This window comes from Pleuronectes platessa, chromosome 7, assembly GCF_947347685.1.
Source record: "Pleuronectes platessa chromosome 7, fPlePla1.1, whole genome shotgun sequence".
Lineage (NCBI taxonomy): Eukaryota > Metazoa > Chordata > Actinopteri > Pleuronectiformes > Pleuronectidae > Pleuronectes > Pleuronectes platessa.
The window spans coordinates 14377186-14403338 of NC_070632.1; the positions used below are offsets into that span (position 1 = coordinate 14377186).

Below are 26153 nucleotides of genomic sequence, written 5' to 3' on the forward strand. Positions count from 1 at the left end.
GGCTCGGCTGCATATGGCTCCTGTAACTGTGGAATAAATAAAGCCAGACGGGATGTCTTTTGGGAGAGAGCTATCAAAGCCATCATTGATAGTCTGACATAAAACATCTCAGGCAAAAAGCAAATAGCATTTGTGTTTGACTGCCATGACATTACTAAGAGTCTCCACCATGGATTTTTCTCCCACTTCCAACTGGCTTTTGACGAACAAGAAAATGTAAATGTGTCCCGTAGTGACGGTAAAAATGCTGAATTCTGTTTCTTAGTGCGAGTTGGCCAATCCCTGTAACTCTGTGTGCGTGTTTGTTTATGAGTGAGTATGTGTGTCTGTCCCAGTGTCCTGTGCGTTCTGTGCAGAGGGGTCTGCAGCGGGGGAGGCAGAGTGATGGGCTTCACGAGCCGCGGTGGCATCCGTCTGTCTCTCTCTATCCCCAATAATTGATTTAACTAAAAGCCTCAATAGTGACCTCATTCTGGCTTGCATAACACCACCCAACTGCCAAAAGTGACTCGTCTGGGAGGCAAAACTCAGTAAAAGCATTGCCTGTTCTGCTTAAGACGCTCCCATGTGCTGTCAGCATGCCGTTCTTTTTCATTCCTTCCCCCATCCTCTTTCCTCCCTATGTGCCTCTCTCCCAATAAAGATCAAGAGTGAATGTTGTTCTTTGGTCTTCCTCATCCTAAGCCCTCTCTGTGTGTCCTTTGCTGTGGCAGGCTGTGACGACTTGATCAGCTCCGTCTTCGAGTTTGGGAAAAACTTGTGTTCTATGCACCTGTCTGAGGATGAGATCGCCCTGTTCTCCGCCTTTGTGTTGATGTCTGCTGGTAGGTGTCACTCACGGTGCAATGGAGAAGAAACGTAGACACACGTTCACCACAACAGAGAACTCTGTTGCCCTCCTGGTTCCCCCTCTATCAATTAACAGAGGCACTGCATCATTACTTTTCACACCAGCCAACCTGATGGTGAAGTGACCTACATGGGACTGCGCACTAACAGAAAGTTTGTGATAATTACCTTTGCAGATCGGTCCTGGCTCCAGGAGAAAGTAAAGGTGGAGAAACTCCAGCAGAAGATCCAACTGGCCCTCCAGCATGTCCTGCAGAAGAACCACAGAGAGGACGGAATTCTTACAAAGGTACAGTGTGAAGCTGCACACGCTCCATCCATTATCCCAGAGTGGCTGACTGCTAACAATGTTTACCCTTGTAGCAGTGTAATCTCCCACTGTTTAGGATCTTTATCCACAGGCCATCAACCAGTTATAGTGCATTAGATTAAACTGTTTTCAGGGGAAGCATTCATAATGTTACACGTTCTTTTTTATCAGCAGAAAAGTGGCAATTTATCAATTGTACCCGCTCAGTAATATGAAATGTCAGGTTCTCCTCGTGTCTGAGCGCTTGTCTCAATATTTACAAGTCTGTTTGCCCCTGTGTGAGACGGGATACACTGTAGGGAGGAATGTTTTTCACTACCATTGCTCCGTGTCCTTGCCTCCCCGTGAATCTAAACAGCCTGTCTCCTCTCTCTCCACAGTTGATATGCAAAGTGTCGACACTGCGAGCGCTGTGCAGTAGGCATACAGAGAAGCTCACGGCTTTCAAAGCAATATACCCAGACATTGTGCGTGCCCACTTCCCCCCCTTATACAAGGAGTTGTTCGGATCAGACTTTGAGCAGTCCATGCCCGTTGACGGGTAGCAGCCCTGCCAGGTGCCAGTGTGCCCACCGTAGGGGAATGTGGAGGAGGAATCTGAGACACTTTATTGGTGCCCTGCACAAACCAGAGTGGACAGACGGCACGCTGTTCAACTTCTTCTTTTACATTGGAGGGGAGGGCTTTTAGGGAGTTGATTCTCAAGGTTTACTTTATTGAATTTAGTTCTCTGTGGAAGACTACAGTTGGACCCGACACCCCGTGGGACATGAAGAGGAGATGGGCACAAATAAGTTTTGTCTGGTTGAATTTGACCTTTTTATGCACATTTCTAACATGGAACTCAAGACCCCTTCATTTCCACCAATATTTATTGCATTACAATTGTGAATCTGACTTGTAATCATAGAAACAATTGAGGAGCCACTATTGACGCTAAAACAGCTGAAGACATCTCAAACAGATACGAAGGTTAATGAATCAACATCAGTTTTTTTTTTCAAATCACACAAAACTGCTAAAGAGTTTCTTCTTTCTCTTTTCATCCTTGAACACATGCCTGACAAATGAGCACACTTGGGTCAAGTTCAGCCGTGTTTCTCTTGTGTTGAGTTGTGTCTTTTTTGAACGCAGTGCTTGGAATGAAAACTCACAGCAACTTTAGGGGGAGGCTCCGTCGGCATGGTGATGCAATCGGCAACTCTCTATGGACAATCGTTTAAAAAAGAAAAAAAAAGAGAAACATAGAATTCTGGTAATTCTAATGAAACCACAATGATTTTAGCTGTCAAAGACTCCATCCACCATTGTTGCATAGTGAAATCATGTAAGGCCATCTGCTATTAATCCTTCTCTGGACAGGTGCCCTGGAGAAGCGAGGGGCACCAACACAATGAAAAGGGTCCATTCCACCTGTTTTATAATGTACTACAGGGTATATGGTCATAAGTACTTACTATACAGAAAAAAGTAATGTTTATAGAATCTATTTTAAATAACATGTATGATATTAGTAGTTAGACCATTCTTAATTGTTGAATTGATAAGGCACTTTTATTTACACCTTTCTTTAATTTAAGACGTGTATATTTACCTAGTGATGTGTTGCATGTGCACAAGAAATACAAGTTGAACCATGGTCACAGAGGCTAGTCCTGGGAGCAACAGCTGATTCTGGTGTGGAAGTGTTAGGGCTGCGTGTCGGGGGGGGGGGGCTGGCGTGGTGGCTCGCGGGCCGACAAAGAGGCGTGTGGGAGGAGGCGGCGTGGAGACACTCAAATCACCTGCTCACTCCGAGGTATCGAGAGCAGTGGAGCTCTGTGACATGCACACATACGATAACAGCCAACAACCCCGCTCTGTGTCACGAACACACTGTGACTGAACGGCCTTTGTTTGAACCCTTGTAAAATTCAAGAAAACAGAGCTCTCTCTCATATTCTCATATACTCCTCATATTTTATTTTGTAGTTTATGGTGAAAAAATATAATTTACTTAGTGAAGAAAATCTCAGTCCCGTGTAACAAATCAATCTTAAATATGTGGCTGGACCGGGATGATCACTCATTGATGGTAATCCAATTGTTCCATCTAGTGGAGGGGAAAGATACAGCATGCTAGTTATCAGCCTATTGAGAAACACATCTTCTAACCTAAAAGCACATTTATGAACCTCTCTCAAAATATTTTAGGTTTTTCTTTTTCTTTATTTTTGAGTGTCTCTATCCGCCTGCTTGCCGCAGCCTCGGTCCGGTAACACCACAACAGGACACAGAGGAAAACAGCGAAGGGAAAGTGAATATTCAAAGCCTTGTCTGGTAGTAAAGCTTCTATTTTTGTAACATGTTTTGGTTAACGAACCCACAAAAAAGAGCGAGGGAGAGAAAAAGAAGTCAGGTAGCACTTAACTATATTCCTGCAATAATTAGACTAGCTGTTGTTTGTACGATTAGGGGAGAAACATAAAAATGTTAGGACAAGTGCTATTTTCAGAATGCTTTGTTGTTGTGCTTCTGTTTCGTTGAGTGTGTCTTTCTTGTCAGTGTGGTTAGTAACGTGGTAGGAAAAAAAAAAAAAACCTGGATGTGCCAAACAGGAGTCGTTGCTTCTGCTTTCCAGTCTACTTGTCTGTAACGTAGAATGGATTCCTAAGACATTCCAGCAATCTCAGTAGCAGCGTCGAGAGATATCGTTGAAAAAAGAAAACAGGAAAAGAAAAATAATTAAAAAAAGAAAAAATTTAAATATTATATCCCTTTAGAAACCCAACAAAGCATGTTAACACATCCGTCACCAACCGTAACATAGGATCCAGTTCTTTGTCTTTTGTGTTCTTGTTTGCACACTATCATTCCTCTGCCGTGCAATTTGTGCAAGGTGTTAATGCCTTGTGCTGTCACCCCTCAGGGAAGAGTTTCTCTTTTTTTTGTGCTTTGTGTTCGAGAGGACATTTGTTTGTACTCATTAGGTTTTGTTTATGTTTTTGTTCAGGAATGTTCCATGAGAGGAAACGCTTGAATATTCGTCACTGACTTGTTCAGGATTTTGCATTATTGATCCTCTAACGGGGGCCTCCAGCCACTCACAAAAAAAATCAACAACACAGCACCAAGTAAAAAAAAATCCCATCTCATTTGTAAAAAAATAAAAGTACAAACCCCATCATTTTCACAAACTGTGGTTTTATGAGTACACACAGCATATTTGTGACACAAAAAAATAATCTGATTTGGTTTCAAACGGTGTCATCAGGGTCTTTAAAAAAAAAATGTTAACCCTCTTTGTTAGAAAAACCAAATATTCTTATGCAATACTAAATCTCTTGTGTTTTGGATTGTAGTAGATATGCTGTACCTAAGTAATAATCTCTGTTCTCATCCAATGCTATTTGGATATGCACAAGCCCTCTATATGACTAGCAAACCTCAGTCTCCCAGAGAAAAAAAAAGAGAGAGAAACCCAGTCTGGAACCACTGCTAGACAATCCAGGTTGAGCGGCCCGGCAGGAGCAGCAGAGAGGAGGAGGTGTGAATGCTCAGGGAGGTAACAGGTAGACTGACGAAGCAGCTCGCTTTCCTCTCGCCTGTTGCAGAGCATCGTATTTGGCTCTTTTGTGAATTTGTGAGCACTCGACTGATAGAGAGGAGGTCATGAACAAGCAGTACGACGCTCACTGTTCCGAAAACAACCGCGAGACGGACATTAGGCTGATTTCCTGTTATTTATTCGCATAAAGAAAATGTGCTTTTCTTGAAAGTTGTTCGATTCCGTACGAGGTTCCTTTCTCATGAGGTGAAACATTTGTTTTAATTCAGGTTTAAAAAGCTGAGCGACTTGTACTATGTTCTACAATAGAAAACACACAATATGCCTTGTGTTGCAATTACGGGTCTCTACAGTGCAGTCATCACCCTTTTTTGAATTGACCTTTATTCACACGGCTGACGCAAACTAAAAAGTAATAAAACCCCATTTTTCTGTTTTCATCGTCTTATGTACTGATACGGCTGCGGTAGTGGCAGGAAGTGGTCGTCAAACACATGAACACTTGTGTCCAAGTATAAACTGCACCTTCGCACAGGCCTGTAAAGTGATGTCCTTCTGTATATTCTCACTTGAGAGATCCCGCTCTAAGCAAGGGGTCGATGCTAAGTGTGCTATTCAATCAGTGTATAGTATACAGTCAAATGTGCTGGTCCTTCTGTCTCTGCTCTGTTGTCTTTGTACAAAGCAATAGTATGTTTGTGTGAGTGTGTGTGTGTGGGTGCGTGTGTGTGTATTTGTGAATAAAATAAACCCCAGACAAGGCTTTAATAATTACAGAGGTACAGGGTTATGTGAATGAGGAGGTCTTGATTTTATTTTATTTTTTAAATAAAGGTTTTTGAAAATGCTGAGCTTGATCCATCCATGATAGGTGTAGGTGATATAAAAAAAAAGCATGACATAATGCCTTCAACAATTCATAGGTCTGCAGTTTGCTGTGAATAAACACGGCCCCCAAAAAACAGGCTCCTCCCTCCAGCAGCGCGGCCACAGCCCGAGCTGAGATGATTTCTGGACTGTACATTGTTAAAATGACTCTCAGTGACCATAAATTGTGAAGATGAGTGTTATGTCACGCTTTAGGTTGTGCAGGAGCCTCGGGGTGCGTTACCCGGAACTATGAGTCAGTCGTCACATTTTTAACAGAACTCATTTCTCTAAAGCACAGCTGATAAGGATTTATGATTAAAAATACGTTTAAGAATATAGTTTTAAAAAGAAAAAAAGCAACTTCTAGCCATAATCGAATGTCAAGCAATAATATATGTCTGTGTATTATTTTTGATTATTTTGTGCATAATAGTCTTTGAACATCTGCATGTAAATACACCTTATTTATCACTTTATTTTTTTGTTTTTCTGTTTTATTTTTGTTGTTGACTTTGTGGATGTTTTTACGTTTCATCTGTATATTTGACCAGTTCTGTTCCCAGGTGGAGAACTAAGAACTTGACATGGCCTGTATGCTGTATCTCTTGTTTTCTCACTTTCTCTCTCCCTCATTCTCCGCTGTTTCTTCACCATATTTAATGTTATTACTGATTACGTGTATAAAGGTAGCTCTGTAACTTCTGTCTGTATAGGTAAGAGGAAAATACTGCTACTAAGGCCTACCCAGTGAAACTATTTATCTGTTTATCAATTCCACCATATTGTATGATAACTCTGTTTCTAGTTTGCTCCCCTCCTTTAGGATTAGTTTGATAGGGACAGGGTGTGCTGACCTTTATTTTGTGTTGCCCTGATGTGTGGTTCTAGGTAAGTTAATTTTGTGAACAAAGTATTGATTCCTAAGCCTGGCTGCCCTATTAGCCCATTCATTTCATGGCATATTAATGTATTATTGATATTAGGACTCAAATAAAGCATAAGAGTAATTAAAATGATAGTGATACATTTACCCAGCCAGTACCTGTATCAGTGTGCTAGTCCTGGGGTAAGGCACTTATTTCCTTCTGACGTATAGCAAAGCTTGTATCCGCTAATTAACAAGCTGTTTAAGGTTGCCTCTCTGGTTTGTGGAAAATATTGATGATGATATTCAAACAGAAACGGCAGTATTGTGTTTTCTCCCCCTTGTTAAAACCACTCACTAAGACTAGTTTGTCAGGTTTTAAGATATTAAATATTTACCTCTCTTGTATCCGCATAGCTCTTCACCTGATGCAGGGAAGCGGTGCTCGGATTTCATTAACCAGAGTCTCGGTATGCTTATGTTAACCCCCCCCCCCCTTGTTAGATTATCCCTGAAACAGTGGTTCCTTCAAACCAGTGGCAGAAACGGTCTTGCACCACGTGAAGTGTTTATGAAATGTACATGAGAGAATCGCCATTTGAGGACAAAGTCTCTGCACTCTGTAGCAAATATCAGTAAGAATATACTTGCAATAATACACAGCGTATCACACTGAGTGCCTCTCGGTGTAACACGATGCATACATGGTTTTGATTGTCTCCTCTTTTTTTGTGGTTTTCCAAAAGGTGAAATGATGTGACAATGTATTTTGTACATGAGGATGAATTCTCACTCTCACACGCTTCAAATGTTTGTTTTTTCCTGATTCTTCCTCTTGTGTGGATCGTGGGGTGAAGCCTGACATGGAAGGGTTTAAATGTTTAGTCGGTCTGTAGATGTCATCCATCACCTTTTCTGAGATACACAAATGGGAAATTTCCTTTTATGGTCAAATAAATGCTCGCAAATAATATTACAGAAAAGTTCACTCCTAGATTGTTTGCTTTGATGACTAATCCGGCATTTCTTCATGTTCTGTTCGTTTTGTATCAACTTTTTTTATTTTTATTTCACTGAGAACAGAAGATTTTCTGATGCATTGTATATCAAGTATTTGCATCTGTTTGTAAAAGAGGAAATACAAATCATCTGGATTTCTTTAATGTTCTGTGTTCAATGTGCACTCAGTCGGTCGGGGTAACTTTACATGAAGGGCGTTTGGAGCAGGCGTGGATTTGGATTCTTTCTGTTTCTTTTTTTTTCCATGCAAAAGCCGTGCAAATTATGGGAAAGCCGAAACTAGTGTGTGGTTGTCAATTTCTAAGTCACTCGTTTGCTACTGATGTTAAAATGGGGACAGATGATCGTGTACCTTTTTATCCAGCTCTTTTGAACTCTCTTTAGCAGGTAGTCTATTCACAAACGTAGTTTTGCTCCTTCTTGTCTGATTCTTAAATATGAAAATAAGTATTTTGATTCATTTTGTAAATACAGCTGTAAAGAAAAATAAGAAATTTAATGTTGTCTTTTAAATACTTTTCATTCTAATATGAATGTTGTTATATTGTACTTAGAAACTGTACCTTTAATATTACCTTTATTAAAAGTGCATTGGACACATCGATTTTAGATGTGCTTTATGTGCTGTTATCCCATAATAAAATTTACCGCTTGTAATGGGCTTTTATTTCCTGATTCTTTCACTGTCTATTGTCACCCCCCTCTCTCTCTCCCTATTTAATACAATTAAACTGAATATTACAATTCACAATAATTTCATTAAGCCTTAAACTTCAGGTCTAATGAGAGACTGAACCTAACAAGAAACTATTCAGACCTTAATGACAGTTTCAAGATTCAACAATGAAAATAAATTGAAACCTCATACCTGTCAAGCTCTTGTGATTGAAAGTTTTCCTGGTGAAGAATGATCCAATTTGTCTGGAGGGGAAATGGAAACATCGTCAGTGGTTGTCTCCTTGTTTAATTAAATTGTCCTAAATAATACCAATGGTCATTTTAAAGATGTAGAAATAATCACTTGCAATATAATGATCTTCAGTTGCAATTTATACTAATTCAGAAGTATTTCTTCCTTATTTGTCAGCTCCTTAGAATATCAGAACATGTGTCATCATTTCATCATTGGCCTAATGTAGAAGTAAAACTTGAGAGAAATCGTTCTCTCCCAGTGTGAGGTGTTGGGCTGTTTAATCCAGATAACACTCTGTTTCGAGAAATATAGCTTTGAATAGAATTGTTCAAATGTGTTATTAATACCTGAAAGAGACGTCGCACAGGTCCACATTAACAAACAACAGAATCTTGTATTTTTCATCCCCCACGGTGCACTGAAGGGTGAAGAGAAAATAGAAGATAATTAGAATTTTATGCGAGGGAAGCATCTGCACTGGAGCACATTTACTCTGATCTGTCCCACCGTCAGAGAGCAGCTCAGGAAAGTGGTTGGGATTATTTCTACTTCATCCTCCTACAAACATGGATGTGGCCATTTTAACTGGTGGAGAGAAACTGACAACAGCACAAAATGGACAAGAGTAAGAATTCATGTCAGGGTGTGTTCTTCTGCCAATAAACTAAAACAGTTTATTTTAGCAGTTATAATAATACAAAATATTGTAATTATTAATAATCCTAATGTCAATAACAATTCATATTGTTATAATTATACACTATTTATGCAGCACTTTTCAAAACACAGTTACAAAGTGCTTTGCGGGAATACAAATATTCAGGACGAAGGCAAATAAGATCGGGGAGTAAAATAACACAAAAATAAAACAATTGAAAAACAGCATTAAAGCAGAATCATTCTTAACATCCGTTCTATTTTTATTTCGGATTCTAACCACTCCCCCTTGTTACTCCTCAACACTCTCATGCCTACACACACAAACACAAGCTTTTTTTTTGTGTGTCCTTCCTCCTTTTGTCAATCCTGAGCGTCTGTTCATGTCTGGTTTTGTTCTATCTTACTTGTCTTTTTGTTTTGTTTTGTTTTGCTTCACAACAATTAAATAAATAAATATAACCCTAATTTGATAAAATAACAAACTCTTGTAGCCAATGAAAACGTTATAGTCAGTTTAATATTTAAAGAAGACATTTAGAAGATGATCCCCTCACTCTCATAACTTTGAGTAAATATGTGTGTTTGTTAAACCTTTTTTAAATATAATAAAACATGATCAGCTTCTGTTTCTGGGGGAAATGTTTAAGACGAGCACCCAAGTTTTCTTTTAATCAGTAAAAAGACGGGTGGAGTGAGGTTAATGTCCGGTGGGGGGCAGCAATGTACACAAAGCTTTAATATCAACAAGGAATCACCAGACGAAGAAATGTCGCCTGTCAAACGCTTGTTAGCCGGCTAATGCTAACTGATGCTAAACTAACGCTGATTCTAGATATCGTGCTTCCTGTGGACCGTGATGGAGCTGCAGTGGTGAGCGGTGTTCAAAAGCTTATTCTGTCACACGTGTTGACACAGGTCGGAGATTTGAACTGACCTGCTCTCAACGATAGCTAATAGTAACCATCCAACATGCTGGTTAGCATGCTAAGCTAAGCCCGACTGAGAGTTGTTGTGGCTGACAGCTAACAGCTAGCCTTGCTAACCAAACATCGCATGCTACTATAATATAAACCAGACAGTAATAAGCACCATGATGGTGTTTGTAGCTTATTTCTGTTCGTGTTTGTTGTTTTATTGAAAACATGAGCGGAGAGAAGTAGAGCAGAGAAGAGTCCCAGGCTGAGACAGGTAGACAGGGACTCCATCATAAGATACTAAGTGAAGAGCTTTCATTGGTTGTTAAATGAGTCCACTTTAATTCCTCCATCATCACTAGTGACGACTTTAAAATGTTAAATCGCTCCCCTCAACTCAAATATCCACATATACAGTGTAATATCTGTGATCATTTAGAAGTGGACATATTGTTTATACATATAAAGTTTAAACGTGTTTGATTGATACAGATATAATATTGATCACCAAGTTGATATACATTGATAGGTTGATCAGCTGCCAACAAATAACCCAAAACAATCATAAGATCATCTTTATTAGTCCCACTGTTGGGAAATTTGTATTTTTTTAAGATGTTAATTGTAAGTTTAGATCATTTAATACAGACCATCTATTTAAATACATATATAATCCAATAGAGATTTCTCTACATGTATTCTGCTCAGTATAATATATATACTGGTTAAATGTATCTATATCTGAATCTTTTTTTTTTGTTACTTTATATATTTCACTATGACATTTACTGTCACTTGGGTGTTACAGGAAATATTAAATGGTAAACTCAAGCCATAATAAAAGTGATCCAGAGATTATTTTTTTAATAGAATAACTAATATTTGTGTAATATTGCATAATTTGGATCAGGTTATGTTGTTACTTTTAGTTCAGATTATGTTTCTGGGTAATTTAATAATTGTCACAAATAATAATCCTGTGGTATGTAAAATATTTAAGTTATTGAGATGCTCTTTCTATTGTTTATGTTTTGTAACTCTCAGAGAGTCTTAGTACTGATTCAACTAATAACTTTAAGATCTTTCAAACTGAGATACTGGATTAGGTTGAATTTTAATGTCATTGCTTTTTTACGCACTTCAATGTATTTTATTAAACTGAAAACATAGAGTAACTCTCCCTTTACACTGCACATCAGGCCATAACAGCAACAAATGCCAATTGAGTTCTTGTATCGTGCACGTCACAATGATGTGAGTCTGTCCCAGAACCAAAGCGTGGTAATGTAGAACTTAATTATAAATCATTTACTGATATCATTTCCTGTCTGTTTTTAACTTAAGGGAAGATCCTCCGGTTCCTGATGGTCCATTCTTCACCAGAGATCTCTATGATAAATATTCCCTTGCACCTAATATCAGAGAACTGTGGGCCTTTCTCCAAAGGTATCACAATAAATTAACATATTAAAATAACATTTATTATACTGTGGTTTTACCGACTAACCAATGAGACTGAATTTGACTTTTTTCTCTGACTCAGTCCTGAAGAGAACATAAAAGAGGGAAGTGATGTCGTGGCTGCAAAAGCCTCCAGCTCTCATCCTGCAGAAGTCGCTACAGAGTTTAAAAACAAGAGCTGGGACAGCTGTGATAGTGAGGATCCACTTGCAGACAATGCTGCAGAAGGTGCAGGAGAATGCAAGGGTGCCAAAAAATCCAAAGTGAAGGTCAGTCAGGTTGAGAATGAGGCCCGGGCTGCTTTCCCTGAACCCAGACTGCCCTACCCTTGTGTGTCCACCCTGTCAAGCAAAGACCAGAATGCATATCTTGGCTATTTGATGAGTAAGAAAACCATGGCTCCTCCACAGGTACCAGTGTTCTCTCCTTACTGGTTTTTAGATCTTACCAGTCTCTTTTGCATTGCTTTACTCTAATCATCTGCTCCCATATTTCAGTTTCAGGGTTTAAAGGCACAAGTAGACAAAGAAGTGATGCAGTTCATGTGGTACTTGCAAGATGTGGCCAGAGTGTGTGTTGATGACTACAACTTCATATCACAGGGAGCTATGCAATATTCCGAGGTACTGATGCTACAATAATTGAATCTGTGGTCATCACAGTGTGAGGTTTGTTCACCAATATGACGACAAAGGGCTCAAATGGTTTTCAGGATTTCTTCAGGAGCTGTTTGGATTACATGACGACGATTCCTCATCTCTACCAAATCCACGAGATGACGAGTTTGACGGGGGGCACGTTCAACCCAGGGCTGACGCTGACCTTCGAAAAACAGCTTTTAATCATGGTAACGCACTTTTGGTCGTGTACTTGTATCACACATGAGCTGTTACCCTCCACTTCACTGACTTCACTGCATAAATGCCATTGTCCACGGTTCTGTTCAGCATTTGAACTTGAAGTATTGTATTACAGAATCAGTCTTTTACTGTTGATTCACTTCCTCTTTTTTCCTGTTTCCTCCCTTTATTTCTCCAGGGCAATGTGGATATTACAGACCACAAGATAGTGCCTGCTGATGCACGGCTTGCATCGGATTATCACAGTGTTTCATCAGAGACTCCTCCAGCTAAAAAGGCTAAGGACATGCACGCTGTAAGCAATTGTCTCGCTTTTTTAATTACTATAAAGTTACAAAGATGTTTTACTGCTAGAATGGGATTCATGACCGCAGGTCTATTGTAACTCCATTCCAGCTCTTGCAGTTTTCACAAAAGACACCAGAGGGTGTTCACGTCTTGCTCAGCAAAACCAGTTCTAATTGTGTTTCTGAGTGATTCCAAGTCAGACTGTCCAGTTAAATGTAGACACTTTTGTATCCACTGGTGTGTGTTATTTGTTTGACTCTTTGATACTGTGGTTGTTCTGGTGTGACCCTGTCTTTTTTTCTCTACAGACAATCAGCAGTGATGGTAATGCAGAGAAGCTGTGTGCACGTTATGAGCCTCATGTGTGCATGACTCGAGATGCCTTGGTCAAGCTACTGGACAACCATGGTCCTGACTTTGCGGAGCCATGGGAGCTGCCTGTTTGGATCAAATCAAACCCAGGAAAAGGTACAGCTTTGTCATTCAGCCACTCAGGCTGTCATGGGGAGACAGTTTAATTAGGGACAATGTAGGGATAAAACTTCCAGTGGGTAAAAGTGCTTTAGATGACTTTATGCCTGTAACCCCTCTTCTTTTTCATCTTCACCTCTCAAATCATTCAAAGAGAATTGTCCTCCTCCATTTATCCCTGATCCGTATCCACACTAAAATTTAATGGTTTCCTGACCCACATCACATAACTTCCACCAAGTGTAGTTGAAATCTTTGTTTTTGTGTAATCTTCTTACAAACAATCAAACAAACCAATTAACAAAAAGACAAAGAGGGGTGAGGTCATTGTATATAGATAGTTCACCTTAACTGTGTAAATATATTTAAATAAGTTAGAATTTTGACTTATGGCAGCTATACCTCTGCATAGTTAATAGATTTAAAAGAGATTAGAGTTAAAATGCTGTTAAGAAATCGGGTAAAGGTTTGACTTTGACGATACATTTATATCCGATTTTTATGTGAAAAATTAAAATGAACCAGTAAGTAAGGATAAATCACAGTGTGCATTGACATCAAATGGCCTCTTGGTGGCACTGTTTGTCATAGTCCTGTATTTCATATCTCACCCACAGGCAGTAGTCTGAAGAAGACGGTGTACATAGACTCCCCCCTGCTTAAGACTGAAATGACAGTGAGAGAGAGGAATCGCTTCTACCATGAGGAGAGTTTGAAGCTCTCCATCACGAAGAATGGAAGAAAAAAAGTGTTTCATTTAATGACAGAACTTCCTGTCAGTGAACAGCAACCCACTCCGGTATGTTGACTCACAATAAGCTATGAAAAAATATGTGATATGTGCTTTTATATCATTGGAGAAATGTTTCTCTCTTTCTAAATCAGGAGAGCTCACAAAGAAATGTAGTGTCCTTTGAAAACGAGAGTCTTGATTTTGAGATGGACCTCACTGACCTGGAGACATTCGGGGAGACGGCGTCCGTTAAAGTCTCCAAGATGCAGAAGGTACAGACTGAGCAGCATCTGGGTGTTAAAAGTACAAAAGCTACAAGTGTCCCACCTGTAAGTAAGAAGAAAATGTCCAGTAATGATCCTGCAAACAAGAGCAGCAGTTCACTAGAAGAGGTGAACGCCTCGTCGGCTGTTGTGGACGATCCCATGACGGAGGAGGCAGCTCAGCAGGTTCCGAGTGAGACCTGTGAGCCGAAGACTGAACAGCTGAGGGACGGCTCTGCAGAGACAAGTGACCGAGACGTCGCTTCTACGGGAGAATCAGATGATGAGAAGCTGGTCATTGATGATGTGTCTCCAGCTGCACCACCCAAAACACAACCTAAGCTGAAGACCTCACCATGCTCTCCTGACCTCCCTGTGACCCCGGCCTCTGAGACCCTCCCTGTAAATTCACCACAGTCTTCCCCTGAGAAAGTCTCGAGGCAGACGCGACTATCCAAAAGATCTCAGGCCGGCGACCAGCTGGGAGAGATCCTACGCATGCAGACAGCAATGTTCAACACGGCAGGCAAATGCTCCACCACTGTGCCCCAGGAGACCGCCCCATGCACAGGACCCCCAATTCACTCCAACCCAACGTCTTTGGTTAAACCCTGCGTGTCCTCGTACTTAGAGAGAAACCAGAACCAGGACGGAGAGACCTGCTCCGCTCCACACAAATCTGCACCCGGGCTTAACGTCAACATGACCGAGCACAGAAGTTAGTGTCAACTAGATGTTTATTGATGTGGATTTATGGATTTATTTAAGTGTCTGTATCCTTAATTAACACATTAACACATTAATCCTTAATTGCCCCCCCCCCCCCCCCCATGCAGAAATACTATCACACGACCTGCAGGCTGGTGCTGAAGATGAACAAGACTACCAAGCTCCAGAGGTGGGAAACCTGCTCTACAAGCTCTACAGTCTGCAAGACGTGCTGCTCCTGGTGCGCAGCTCGGTCTCACTAACTCATTCAAGACAAGTCGGCAGCCAGAACCAGGTATACGTGTTAGTTTACACCCGTCCTCCAGAATGTCATAATACTCTGGGAATCCGGACGTTCCTGGAGTTTGCCTTTCACACATGAAGAATGAAGCAGGTGATTCTGCATTCAGACGGGTTCACGACAACACAGAAATGTTGTTCAGACGAAGGGTGGCGCAGGAGGTAGGACATGACTTATACATTCCAGACAGGAGATAGTGCGTTTTTGTTTATAGTGCATTAACTCAGGTGTCAGCCCTTATCACCAAAAGCTTTCGAATCTTACCGTCCTCAATTGACATCTTCCTCTTCTACGTGTTTGACACCTCTTTTACAGCCTTATTTTTCCAGTTGTGCATCTATCATTTGTTAGAAACATCATCAATGCACCAACTTGCTGGTGGTGAATCCTCCCGATAATCTCCTGCTGTATCCTCGTGACTCACTCGGACATTATCCAGAGGTTTTCCTAGAGGGCTTGCAGGAAGAATGCAGTCTTATGTACAACCCCTCCGGATAATCTCCTGACTGCATTTGTGAAAGCAGCTATAGTTTTGTATTTGTGTATACAATCAGTACATGATATCTGATATCTTTCCTCTGTTTTCTGCTCCAGTAGTATGTACCAGTGCACGTGTTGCCTAAACTGGAGTACCAGTTGAGTTATGGTGTTGAGTGTTTAACCAGCAGCGAGGCGTGCCAGCTGTGGACAGAGACACTGCTCCACTCCAGCACAGTTTCATTCATAGGTACGACTTTTACTATCATTACTGTCACTACTTTACTTGAGATCAATGCAAAATGTTCCTAAATCGTTCATAGTTCTTGTGTAATTCCATTTATTTTTCAACATAAAAGATTAGAGTAAGTCAAAGTAATTTGACTAAAAAAAAGAGTTTTCTGTTCTCCTTCCCTAACGGAGTTCAGTAGAGTCCATGAGGCATATCCTCCCACAAACCAGTGGAATATTCTGCAGATGACTCACCATCCTGCTGCGACTGAGTGCTGTTTGAGTTTACTTTGTTGCCATATCAACAAGCCACATCTGATTGTGGGGCATTACAAAAACTGCAGTTTGTCGAGCTGAGCTAAATGTTGTTTTTAGCCTTGATTAAATTGCCTAATGGATTTATAATCCGTTGCTCAACCTTAGTTCAAGATTAAGGCCGAGACACCACTGTCTTCACTGTGTGAGCTGCTTTAACTTCTGTAGAAGAAGCATCGGAAAGTTTTTTTTCTGTCTTTAGTCTTTAGTCTCTAAATTATAGCCCTTTGACTCTCAGTACACACTGCAACAGAACCAGCTTATCTACTGGTTCCTTCCACTGTGATGAGATGAGGAGCTCGGTCAGAAGTGAAAATAACTCACAATCAAGCATTTGAGTTTCCTTTTTATGTTAAAATGATTGTTTATTCAATCTAAAAAATGGACTAAGTGTCACATCAGAATTAGAATAGCCGGTTAGAAAACAGTGATGATACTCTAGACTGCTGTTCATAATAATATAGATTATCTACTGTTGGATGGCAGGAGACTTGGCTGATATAAGAGTTCCTTCTTTATTCAGTGGCTCCCTGTTCATCATGTGCTTCATCATGTGGCTTCTCAATTGTGTATTTATGGCTGTGCAGGCTTGCAGGCGCTAAAATAGTCTATAATTGAAGGAAGGCCTTTTTGAATTCTAAGCTGAGTGGGAGGCAGCAGCACAGACAGGACCAGCGAGCGTTTCTTACCCCCCCACCCCCCACACTCAAAGCTTGTACCAACGCTGGCAAATCATCAGACTAATTACTTTGTAAGCTCCAGGAGAGTGACTGATGAGGAGGTGAAGCTCTCCATGTGCACACTCATTAGCTCCTTCTCTCTTGTTCCTCCCTCTCCGTCTCTGCAGCTCACATCAATACACGCTCATCAGAAGTAGCTCTGTTGAGGAAGCTGCCTGACAACTGGAAACAGAACATCTCCTGTGGGTTCACGTGAGTGTCAATAACCTCGTCATTCTGGTTTTTTTGGTTGTCAGCTTCAGTCAATTTATCAATAATCCTGATCTTTTCGTCAGTGGTGTCATCGCCTGTGTTTTTGTTATCTGAGTCAGTTTTGAGGTTTCCATCCCCACCAAAGTAGACAGACTGTAATTTGGTGATATCTGTGTTCCGCCCACAGGCCATCCAAGTCCCTGAATATCCTGCACCACCTACTGAAAAAACTCACCGGGTAAGTTTCATCATCTTAGATTTGTTTGTACACGTTTAGTGCTGAGCTCCTTTCCCTCCTTTTCCTCTTTTTATTTCAGATATGATCTTGAAAGAATGTTTACAATGAACATTTCTGCAGAAAGAGTAAAGATTCTATTGTTTTTAATGCAACACAAACACAGGGTTTTGTTTTGATATTTGGAGAAGGGTGAGGCCTCTTCTTAGACTTTTTCCAAATCGGAGAACGTGATTTGATTTGTCTGGGCACAGATTTCTTCACGCTTCGTTTAGGATGATGACATCTCTGTACAGTCAGGACTGATAGCCTCGAGCTGAAGCTGTGACGTTAGTGTGCCCTCGTGTTTGTGTTGGAGGGTTACACAATCAATTACTCAGCGCCTCTCAAAATATGTGTAACTGTCTCCATTCTGTATTCACCTGTGTTCCAGTCATTTGGCAGGAAACCAGAGATTAGTCAGGGGTCTAGAACATGTTTGAATATGTGCCTTTTTAAAGCAACACACCCTCATTCATTTCATGTGATTTTTTTTTTTTTTTTAGGTTGGATGAAGGACAGTACCTGATTGCGCACAAAGCAGGGGAGCCGTTTGTGACCTTATTGAAAGCAGCTACTGGGAAAGTGAGTCGGGGGGTGTACAACCTGCAGCAGGTCCACGGCTCCGTCCCACAGCCCCCGGCCTCGGGCTTATTGCCCTGGGTACCTGTTGATCCAGCTGTGGTCCTTCCTTTCCACCAAGCACATGGTCGTGTTCCCTGCACCTTCCCCACAAAACCCTTACCAAAGGTGTGTGCTTCATTTTTTATCAACAACAGTATAGACAGATGACACTGTGACAAAAACACCACAACAGATTCAGAGGCCATGGCTGGGCAAGTAATGACAAATGGATGAAAGGTTAAAGTGTGACTGATTTGTGGTGAAGTGTTAGGAAGTCCACACCCTTGGACCCACACAGACGTCCCGACAAAGGAATTCTCATGAAGCTAAAGTAGATACAATGTGCAAAACACTCATTTATCAGACAGGCTGAACTGGCACACTACTGCATAGCTTACAAGCCCATAAATTAACAACAGGGACAAAAGAGAGTGTCACAATTTCATCAACAGCTCAGTGTGGTTTGTTGGTGTAGAGGTTGACACATTCACAGAATGCCTTTCTAAAATTCCACTCAGGGAAGACGTTTACTCATCTTTTGGCTCAACACAAAGCTTTCAATAAGTCTAGTCTTCTCTCGTGTATTTAGCCACTGATGGATCATCAGATTAGAAATTAAAAACATCGTTAGTGAGGATATATTGTAGCTGCTTGAATTAAGTCCCCATTTATTCAGAGATGCATCTTTTTCTCCCTTTATCCAACAGACGGCGAGAGATGGGTCATCACAGGCCAACGGAGCTGGTCAGTCCAAGAACCAAAAGAGGAATGCAGGAGGGAACGTGAAGAACAAACGAAGCAAACGCACGGGCAAGCGCAACAACTATATTAAAAAGCTCATTCAGAAGTCAGTTTAACTTCTCATTTGACCTCACAGGTAAATCAGAAGAAGGAACACCACGAACCTCTTAAGACTTCCCACTGGAAGTACAGTATGTACTTTATAGGGAAGCCCTTTCTACAATGTAAAATCTACACTTTATATTTTTGTATTGTTTTGAGATGTTTTGTATATTTTGTCAGTTGAAATGTTTTGTAAAAAAATAAAGTGTTCATATCAGTGTTTGTTTATTATCTCTGGAGGATGAACTCAGGTTTTGACATCACTTTAAGAATCTCCTGAAGGCACAGAGCTCTGGTCACTCACGTCCGTTTGTATGTTGTCCAACTTGAACAAAGCTTCAAAAACCCTGAACTCCCTCTCGTGAGCTTCCAGTGGAAAAGTTGGAGTCCTGGAGAGAGGAGGGAGTCTGAGCTGGGGGGCGGTGAAAGGGGAAGTCTTTGTGTGTATGAAAAGCTAAAGCGTCCACACCCATCTCACTTGAACATCGCCTGGACGTATCTCTGTGTATCATCTCAACTTTCACACCTCAAGTAAGTTTAGAGTTTTTTATATTTTGATTTAGAACAACAAGAACTCCTCACCGAGATTAACTTGACAGTTAAGTTGAAGGGGACTTTCCAACTTTAGTCATGAGTCATAAGATGATTTCCACATCATTTCAGTTCAGTTTCTGTTCTTTTGCTGCGTTTGTGCTCTTTCTAGTTTTCTCTTAAGTAAATAAAAAAAGAAGAAGAAGAGTATTCCTTCCCTTCACTGTATAAGTGTGCACTCAGTTAACCGACCAGTCTGCCATAAGGTAGCACTTTTTCCAGGGTGTGTCTCTTTGGGCTTACTTTAGAAAATGTGAGTCATATTGAGCCAGGGCTTGAAAATTAGTGGTTTTTCAGTATGTAAACAATTAAGCAGAGCCTGCTCAAAATGTAAAACTGCAACAGTAGAAACTTGATTAAATTAATCAAGTCTTTGAGGAGTTAAACAGAGGCACAAGTTATTCAGACTTGTGCCTCTGTTTAGAAGCCCCTGCCTAAGTGGATCAAGTGATAAGGTCTTCAGGCAAAACAAACGTGACCCCTTCAACTCAGACATCTGATCTGAGTACAGTGAGAGCTGATGGTGTGTTGACAGTTTTGTCATCTTTTTTCAGGACCGTCAGAATGGCTTTGGTATCAGAGTTCCTGGGACAACTGTCTCTCAACGTTGGGGTAATGCCACACTTTCTCTTCTCCTTTTGTCCAATACTGATCTCAGAAAATAAACAGCACATCACACTCACTGAAATCTGTTTGTCTGATAATGTTTTAACCTCTTCGACTCTGAATTTTCAGACCATAGAGCCCAAGTTCCCCACTGTGGTCCCTGCAAGGGACTTTGACCCTGACAGAGATGCTGCCAGAATCGAGACAGCCATCAAAACCAAAGGCAAGAACATAATAACAGTGCATGACTCTCTAAAACAGCTTCTGCAGCTTCTCTCCAGTGGCTGGTATTTGTGAGTCAGCATCGCGGCTTAAAATCGTTTGACCGTGCTGGGAACACCTCCAAGTCTGTGGCTCAGTGTTGGCAGAGCATTGTTCTGGATGCTGGCTTAGAGCTGCTGGCAGCAGTCTGACCGCCAACCCGCCCACAGTCCACCATTTTGTTGTAGTGACGAATGAGTTATGTGTTGAGAGATTTTTGCTTTTCTAGAGAGGGCGTGAGTGGGAAATACCTTGTGACCATGTTGAAGTGAGCCTGTGTTGCTCTACAGTGCAGACTTGATAAACATGTTGCCCTCAATCTAACTCCTAAAACACTTAGTAACAGGTGAACTGTCTGTGCTTTCCTATTATAACGTGAAATGTACTTTTGTAAAAGAAATAAAAAAGATTTGAAACTAAATCAAACTAAATCCACGTTCAGCTAGATGCCGTTATAACCCACAGTGCTCTGAAAGAGTAATGTTTTTTCGTAGTATACACCTCATTAAGCGTAATCCTAAATATTCTTTAAATGTTTTATCTTCAAGCATCTTTTTAAAATGTTTCGCAATGTATACAGCAAACAATTAAAAAATACATAAAAACAGGACTTGGGGCTGTGGGACTGATCAGTTTTTTGTTTTTTATATGTTTTATTTCTCAATTCTACTGTAATTTAATCAAAATAACTTCAATATAGTTTTATAAACATATTTAGAGGTTGAATTCCATCCCTGTTATCTCATTAATGTGTGTTTGTGTCTCTTTTTCATTAGGAGTGGACGAGCAGACCATCATTGACGTCCTGACAAAACGGACCTACGCTCAGAGAAGAGAAATCGCTTTCGCATATGAAAAGAGGGCGAAGAAGGTACAGTAGAAACTGACCTGGGACCTGCACAGCTCTGATCATGTGCCGGGACACATCTGGTGACACTGGTCCATTTGAATGTTTTTAGGACATGATCACAGCCCTGAAGGGGGCGCTGTCTGGATCCCTGGAAACAGTGATCCTTGGACTGATGAGGAGCACGTCCCAATATGACGCCTCAGAAATCAGAGGATCAATCAAGGTGAGGACATGGAGTCGATGAATCCCACTGAAGGAGTATACTGCCCTCTAGTGGACATGAGAAAACATGCCTTTTTTTCATGAGCCTTATAAAGAGGTGGTGAATAACTTTGAGAGTCATTTTGTAATGAAGATTTCTGTCTCTTCAGGGTTTAGGAACAGATGAGGAAACGCTGATTGAGATGTTGTGCTCGCGCAGCAACGATGAAATGGTGGAGATCAAGACGGTTTACAAAGAACGTGAGTTCAAAACATCCCAGCTGCTCATTTACCCCTGAATGTGGAGCTCAGGTCAAAGGGACACACTTCGTACTGAAAGAAAAATTATACATGGATGAATTTAGATTTAAACTTTGTGTCCATGTGCTGCAGTTTATGTCCTTTAGAGACAGAATCCCTCACTGCTCCCACTGTCTTTACCCTCTGTAGTGTGGCATCAATGTTCTTTCAGATTATTCTAATATTAATTAATAACTTCTCAAAGTCCACATCAGTGTGTAGGTCACTTCTACTACAACCCTCCACCAGCAACATGATTAAATGATTCTCTGATATTGGAACATACTTAGACACAGTGAAGAGGAGGATCTTTAAGAATATGAGGATAATATCGAAATAAATTCTGAATATGAAAGTAAACTTGAATTAAAACTGAGTTATTAAAAGAAATTTGAACTAGTTACTCAGCAGTTATGTGATTGCTGTGGTTATGGAGCTGACTCTAAAATGAAAATATTATTTCCCACAGTGTTTAAGAAGGATCTGGAAAAAGACGTCGCAGGTGACACCTCTGGGAATTTTGCCAAGCTGCTCTTGGCTCTGGTGCAGGTGAGATGTGGCAGCATCTGACATTATACTGTGTGTATTAAATAAGACCACATGTGGAAACTGACCTGAGCCATGTTTCATTCCTGCGCAGACCAAGAGAGATGAACCAACCTCTGTTGTAGACTTTGAAAAGGTCGATCAAGATGCCAGAGTAAGTTGCCATTTTCTCTTTGTCTGGAAATATTTACTCAGTAATTTTAAAAGGTTTACATTTTATTATAAAATATGCAGTATTCATCATCTTTGAAATGTGGATGAGTTAAAGCTTAAAGGTGAATTTTGTTTCCTTCATCTCTTTCTACTGTTATATCCCGAGATCAACGTTATGATGGTTAATTGAGTCGTGTTGGATATAGAAGCTGTTTGAATAGATTTACTGACTTCACCAGACTCTTAAAATCTGTGCCATGTGTTTGGCCAGTGTCACACTTATGAGAATAATGAGTTATTTTTATTTAACCAAACTAAGTGATGGGGAAATCTACTGCAACGACCAAACACATTTGGAAACCGGGGCTAATTTAATTAAACACTGTGTAACCAGTTATTTTCATTGTGAGCTTGTTTACTATTGTTTTGTTGGTTTAACTCAGAAACTCTATGAGGCTGGAATACAGAACAAAGGAACCGACGTGGTGAGCTGGATCTCCATCATGTCTGAGAGAAGTGTGCCACACCTGCAGAGAGGTGCTACACCTGCTTCACCTGTGGAATCATTCAGTGTTGCTTTTTGCTTTGTTTTAATCATTTCATCTTCTGTTAGTGTTTCAGAGGTACAAGAGCTACAGCCCCTATGACATGCAGGAGAGTATTGTGAAGGAAGTCAAAGGAGACTTGCAAAAGTCATTTCTGGTGCTAGGTACATTTATCTTTTATCAGCGATTATTCATTTTAATATATGTTTATGATATTTTATATTGGTCCTACAAGCATTAACCTAGAATTGACAGTGACCCTATTTATTCAAGTTAATATCAAATAAATGTTTTATTGGTAATATTAAGAAATAACAATGTACAGTATTATACACATATTAAATACTTATTATATAATAATACAAATTGTATGCTTGTGTATATTGACTCAGATTTTCTTTCTCTTTTTTCAGTTCAGTGCTTTGAAAACAAACAGCTGTACTTTGCCAAGAGACTGAGTGAAGCCATGAAGGTAGTTACAGAGCTCTTCTCTTTCCTCCTGTTGAAAGTTGGCTGTTTTTTAAAGCCCACACTTTCTTTCTTTCTTTCTTTCTTTTCGGAACAACTGTAAGAAGTACATCTGTTTGTGAAAGTTACATTTTGCTTCAGGATCACAGAATCCAAAGTTGGCAAAAAAGTAATCTTACAGCAGCGTTGCATCAGCTGCTGTGGTTAAGTATAGAACGTGTACGACTTCGGTAAGTGCTGACTTGTGCTTGTCTGCACAGAGCAAAGGAGCCAAAGAGAAGGTGGTGACCAGGATCATTGTGTCCCGCTGCGAGGTGGACCTGCAGAAGATCTGCTCCGAATACAAGAGCAACTTTGGACAGACTCTGCAAAAGACCATTTTGGTAAATGAATAATTCAACCTGCCTCAGATCCATTACTGACTTCCAGACTTGCTCTGTCATGCAGCTCCTCTAATCTGCTCTGTGTCTGCAGGAACACACAAAGGGAGACTACCAGAAGGCAATGCTCGGCCTGTGTGGACCAGAGCAGTAGAAACCAATCATCAGTATCAAAAGGGTTTCACCTTTCCACCACTGGAGAGGTGAATATCAGACTTCGGAGGAAACTCTGCAGCTAAAGCCCATCCAAGTTATTCCACATGTACACACACGTACACACACACACACACACACACACACACACACACACACACACACACACACACACACACACACACATGCCACACACACAAACTCAAAGGCAACATGTTAGAAGATACCTTTTTTTGCTATATGAAGAATCTGTATTACAGCTTATGTTTGTCGGAACAAACTGGAAATAAAGTTACATTGTTGAAGTACTAAAGCCCACTTAGATTGTTCTTACTTTACGTTTCTATATTTTCCACTAGAGGGCGCTGTAGGAGCATTAAACACAGCTGTAGGAGGCTCCAGCTCCTCTGTGGCCTCAGAACATCTGATACCTGTGAAAAGCAGAAAAGTTTCAACATATTGAAATATTTCATCTCCAATTGTTGTTTCATTGTTTTCTTTCCCTGCTAATTAGAGGTCATTAATGAAGTGAAAATCTAAAGAGCTAAGTACTTTAATCTATTTTATTAGCACATGATAAAAATAAGTTTTTTTGTACCTTATGACATTTAAAAAGCAATCCTGGGTTATAATACTGCTGAGGGATTTAAAACTTCATGTGTGTAAAAGTATGAATGATTTTAAGAATACAGTGTTGTGATCCATGCAGCATCTTTCCATACAAATAAATCTTCCTCATTTTCCACTTTGAGCTTCCATCAAGATGATTTAATCATTAGTGTGTTTTTCTGTGTTTGTTTGGTGCTAATATTTTAATTAAAAATGTTAATTTTACCTCTGGCAACGATGATTTGCATAACCACTAAACAAGCATCTATACAGTGCATTTCTGCTGTTTAGTTTGTGGTCTCTCAGGATGGAGAAGTAACCACCACAGTGTTGTCAAGGCATTTCTACTGAAGTATAAGGAAAAAATGGCCCCAAAAGGCAGGAGCAGTACTGCTGATCTACGCAGCACTGAGGAAGAGGATGTGAGGGGGAACACGGACTTAATAATCTAAAGAAAATGAAGCGGTGTACTGTAACTCAAATATGAAAGCAGATCATCTATTATTGGGGGGGCAATTGCCTGATAAAATAATGCTTCTGTCTAATATTTTCACTGGTTGAGTAGCTAGGGAGAAAAACGGCATCAATTTTTAACAAGGCGCTGGATTTATGATCATTTTGTAATAATATTGATGAGAACATTAGCCCTTTGTGATGGTTTATGTTTATTGGCAATAAAAAATAAAATATAGTGTAAAAGAAGGTAAAACAGTATTTTTTCCAAAGCAGGAAGTGGGATTTATGCTTGAATATGGTGACAGATTAATCTCTTCATCATAAAGGGGAAAGTAGCCCCATATTTTTCCCTTTTTATATGGATGTACAACATGCTGTTCTGTTCAAGGCCAGCCCACAGGGACCTGCAGCAAACCCAAGGGGAACTCTCCTCTCGATTGAAACGATGCAATTTACTGTCCCAAACGCTGGCACTTCATCATTCAGAGGACTTTAACCCCATGAATGTCAAACACAGAGCATGCTGGGAAGGAGATGGAATACCACGCATTACCATAACAACTAGAGCCAAATGACAATCACTCACAAGCCTAAAAGGTGAAGAATAATACCAGATAATCACCCAGTAACATCTGAATTTGAGGATAGATCGATGAGATCATTTAAAACATTTCTTAAATAATCTAATATACCCACAGTGAACCAGTGACCAGTCCCAGCTGTTAGTTCACTGTGTCCTGGTGGTTTTAAAGGTCAGACCCATCCTGTTCCATTTTTCCAGCACTTGTCCCAGTTAGATCGAACATGTGGGTTCCCCCCCCCCTCCTCGCTTCACCTCAGAGACAAAGCCCGGGCGGCGCTGCAGGCATCCAGCAGCATTAAAGTTTCACAGTACAGCTGTAGAGCTGCTGCCGGCCCGCCAGACATACCAACTGCACACTGGGAAGATATTAGTTTGTGCTTTTTATTAATTCATCACTTCGAACAGAACTCGCAACTTAGACAACCGACAGCTTCTTAGCGTTTCTTCTCATCTCTCCCTCTCTCTCCTTGACACGTGTGAACCTGGCTCAGTATTTCTGTGCAAGGCACCAAAGGGTATTTAATTATAGAGTAGTAGGCCACCAAGGTCTGCTTTTAATTGTGTGCATCTGTGTGTGTGTGTGTGTGTGTGTGTTTGCCTGCAGCTCTATAGGTCGCAGGCATACTCCTAAATGAGAACTCCTACAGGCTCAGCTGGAAGACCTGCTCCCTCAACACATCTTCAGAGCCGCGAGAGCCCGAGTTTGATTAATATTTTCTTAA

At 40.6% G+C, this 26153-nt stretch overlaps 3 protein-coding genes and 1 long non-coding RNA gene across 7 annotated transcripts in view; 3 read left to right on the forward strand and 1 right to left on the reverse strand.

Annotated features, from left to right (window-relative positions):
• Positions 1-8123, forward strand: part of roraa (RAR-related orphan receptor A, paralog a) — a 169636-nt gene extending 161513 nt beyond the window's left edge. For both annotated transcript variants that reach the window (XM_053426208.1, XM_053426209.1), the window contains 3 exons: positions 714-824; positions 1026-1138; positions 1540-8123. In XM_053426208.1, the coding sequence (XP_053282183.1) occupies positions 714-824; positions 1026-1138; positions 1540-1704 (389 nt within the window). In that variant the 3' untranslated portion in view covers positions 1705-8123. The remainder of the gene's footprint in view (positions 1-713; positions 825-1025; positions 1139-1539) is intronic.
• A 205-nt stretch (positions 8124-8328) lies between these two features.
• Positions 8329-15530, reverse strand: LOC128443958 (uncharacterized). The gene is made up of 3 exons (XR_008339098.1): positions 15298-15530; positions 8722-8792; positions 8329-8382 (listed from the first exon to the last, which is right to left on the reverse strand). It is a non-coding gene; the product is annotated as an uncharacterized LOC128443958 (long non-coding RNA).
• Positions 9773-19188, forward strand: ice2 (interactor of little elongator complex ELL subunit 2). Of its 3 annotated transcripts, none has more exons than XR_008339097.1 (16): positions 9773-9904; positions 11293-11394; positions 11492-11819; positions 11907-12032; positions 12122-12256; positions 12448-12564; positions 12866-13025; positions 13646-13827; positions 13914-14742; positions 14861-15027; positions 15631-15760; positions 16904-16988; positions 17176-17226; positions 17769-18012; positions 18594-18818; positions 19066-19188. XR_008339097.1 is itself a non-coding variant. In XM_053426212.1 (16 exons), the coding sequence occupies exons 1-15, from the start codon at positions 9891-9893 to the stop codon at positions 18741-18743; spliced, it is 2820 nt and encodes a 939-aa protein (XP_053282187.1). In that variant the 5' UTR covers positions 9773-9890; the 3' UTR covers positions 18744-18763; positions 18970-19100. The 3 variants fall into 3 exon arrangements, 2 of the variants coding, with proteins under 2 accessions (XP_053282187.1, XP_053282186.1); XM_053426212.1 differs by having other exon boundaries at positions 18594-18763; positions 18970-19100; XM_053426211.1 differs by lacking the exon at positions 19066-19188 and having other exon boundaries at positions 18594-18946.
• On the forward strand, positions 19125-24528 carry LOC128443957 (annexin A2). Its single transcript, XM_053426213.1, has 13 exons — positions 19125-19260; positions 19875-19932; positions 20056-20149; positions 20964-21058; positions 21147-21260; positions 21409-21499; positions 22008-22087; positions 22179-22238; positions 22681-22774; positions 22851-22946; positions 23196-23254; positions 23511-23633; positions 23725-24528. Exons 2-13 carry the CDS (start codon positions 19885-19887, stop codon positions 23782-23784), a joined length of 1014 nt encoding a protein of 337 aa, XP_053282188.1. The 5' UTR covers positions 19125-19260; positions 19875-19884; the 3' UTR covers positions 23785-24528.
• The last annotated feature ends 1625 nt before the right edge of the window (positions 24529-26153 follow it).

What these genes read in the sequence shown, in the direction of transcription:
- ice2 (XM_053426212.1), top strand. An exon ending in GTGAACAGCAACCCACTCCG is followed by an intron (nt 13,828 to 13,913) that starts GTATGTTGACTC and finishes TTTCTAAATCAG; the next exon opens with GAGAGCTCACAAAGAAATGT. An exon ending in CAACATGACCGAGCACAGAA is followed by an intron (nt 14,743 to 14,860) that starts GTTAGTGTCAAC and finishes CCCCCCATGCAG; the next exon opens with AAATACTATCACACGACCTG.
- LOC128443957 (XM_053426213.1), top strand. Translation starts at nt 19,885, where the DNA reads ATGGCTTTGGTATCAGAGTTCCTGGGACAACTGTCTCTCAACGTTGGG. An exon ending in ATGAAAAGAGGGCGAAGAAG is followed by an intron (nt 21,059 to 21,146) that starts GTACAGTAGAAA and finishes GAATGTTTTTAG; the next exon opens with GACATGATCACAGCCCTGAA. An exon ending in TGTGCCACACCTGCAGAGAG is followed by an intron (nt 22,775 to 22,850) that starts GTGCTACACCTG and finishes ATCTTCTGTTAG; the next exon opens with TGTTTCAGAGGTACAAGAGC.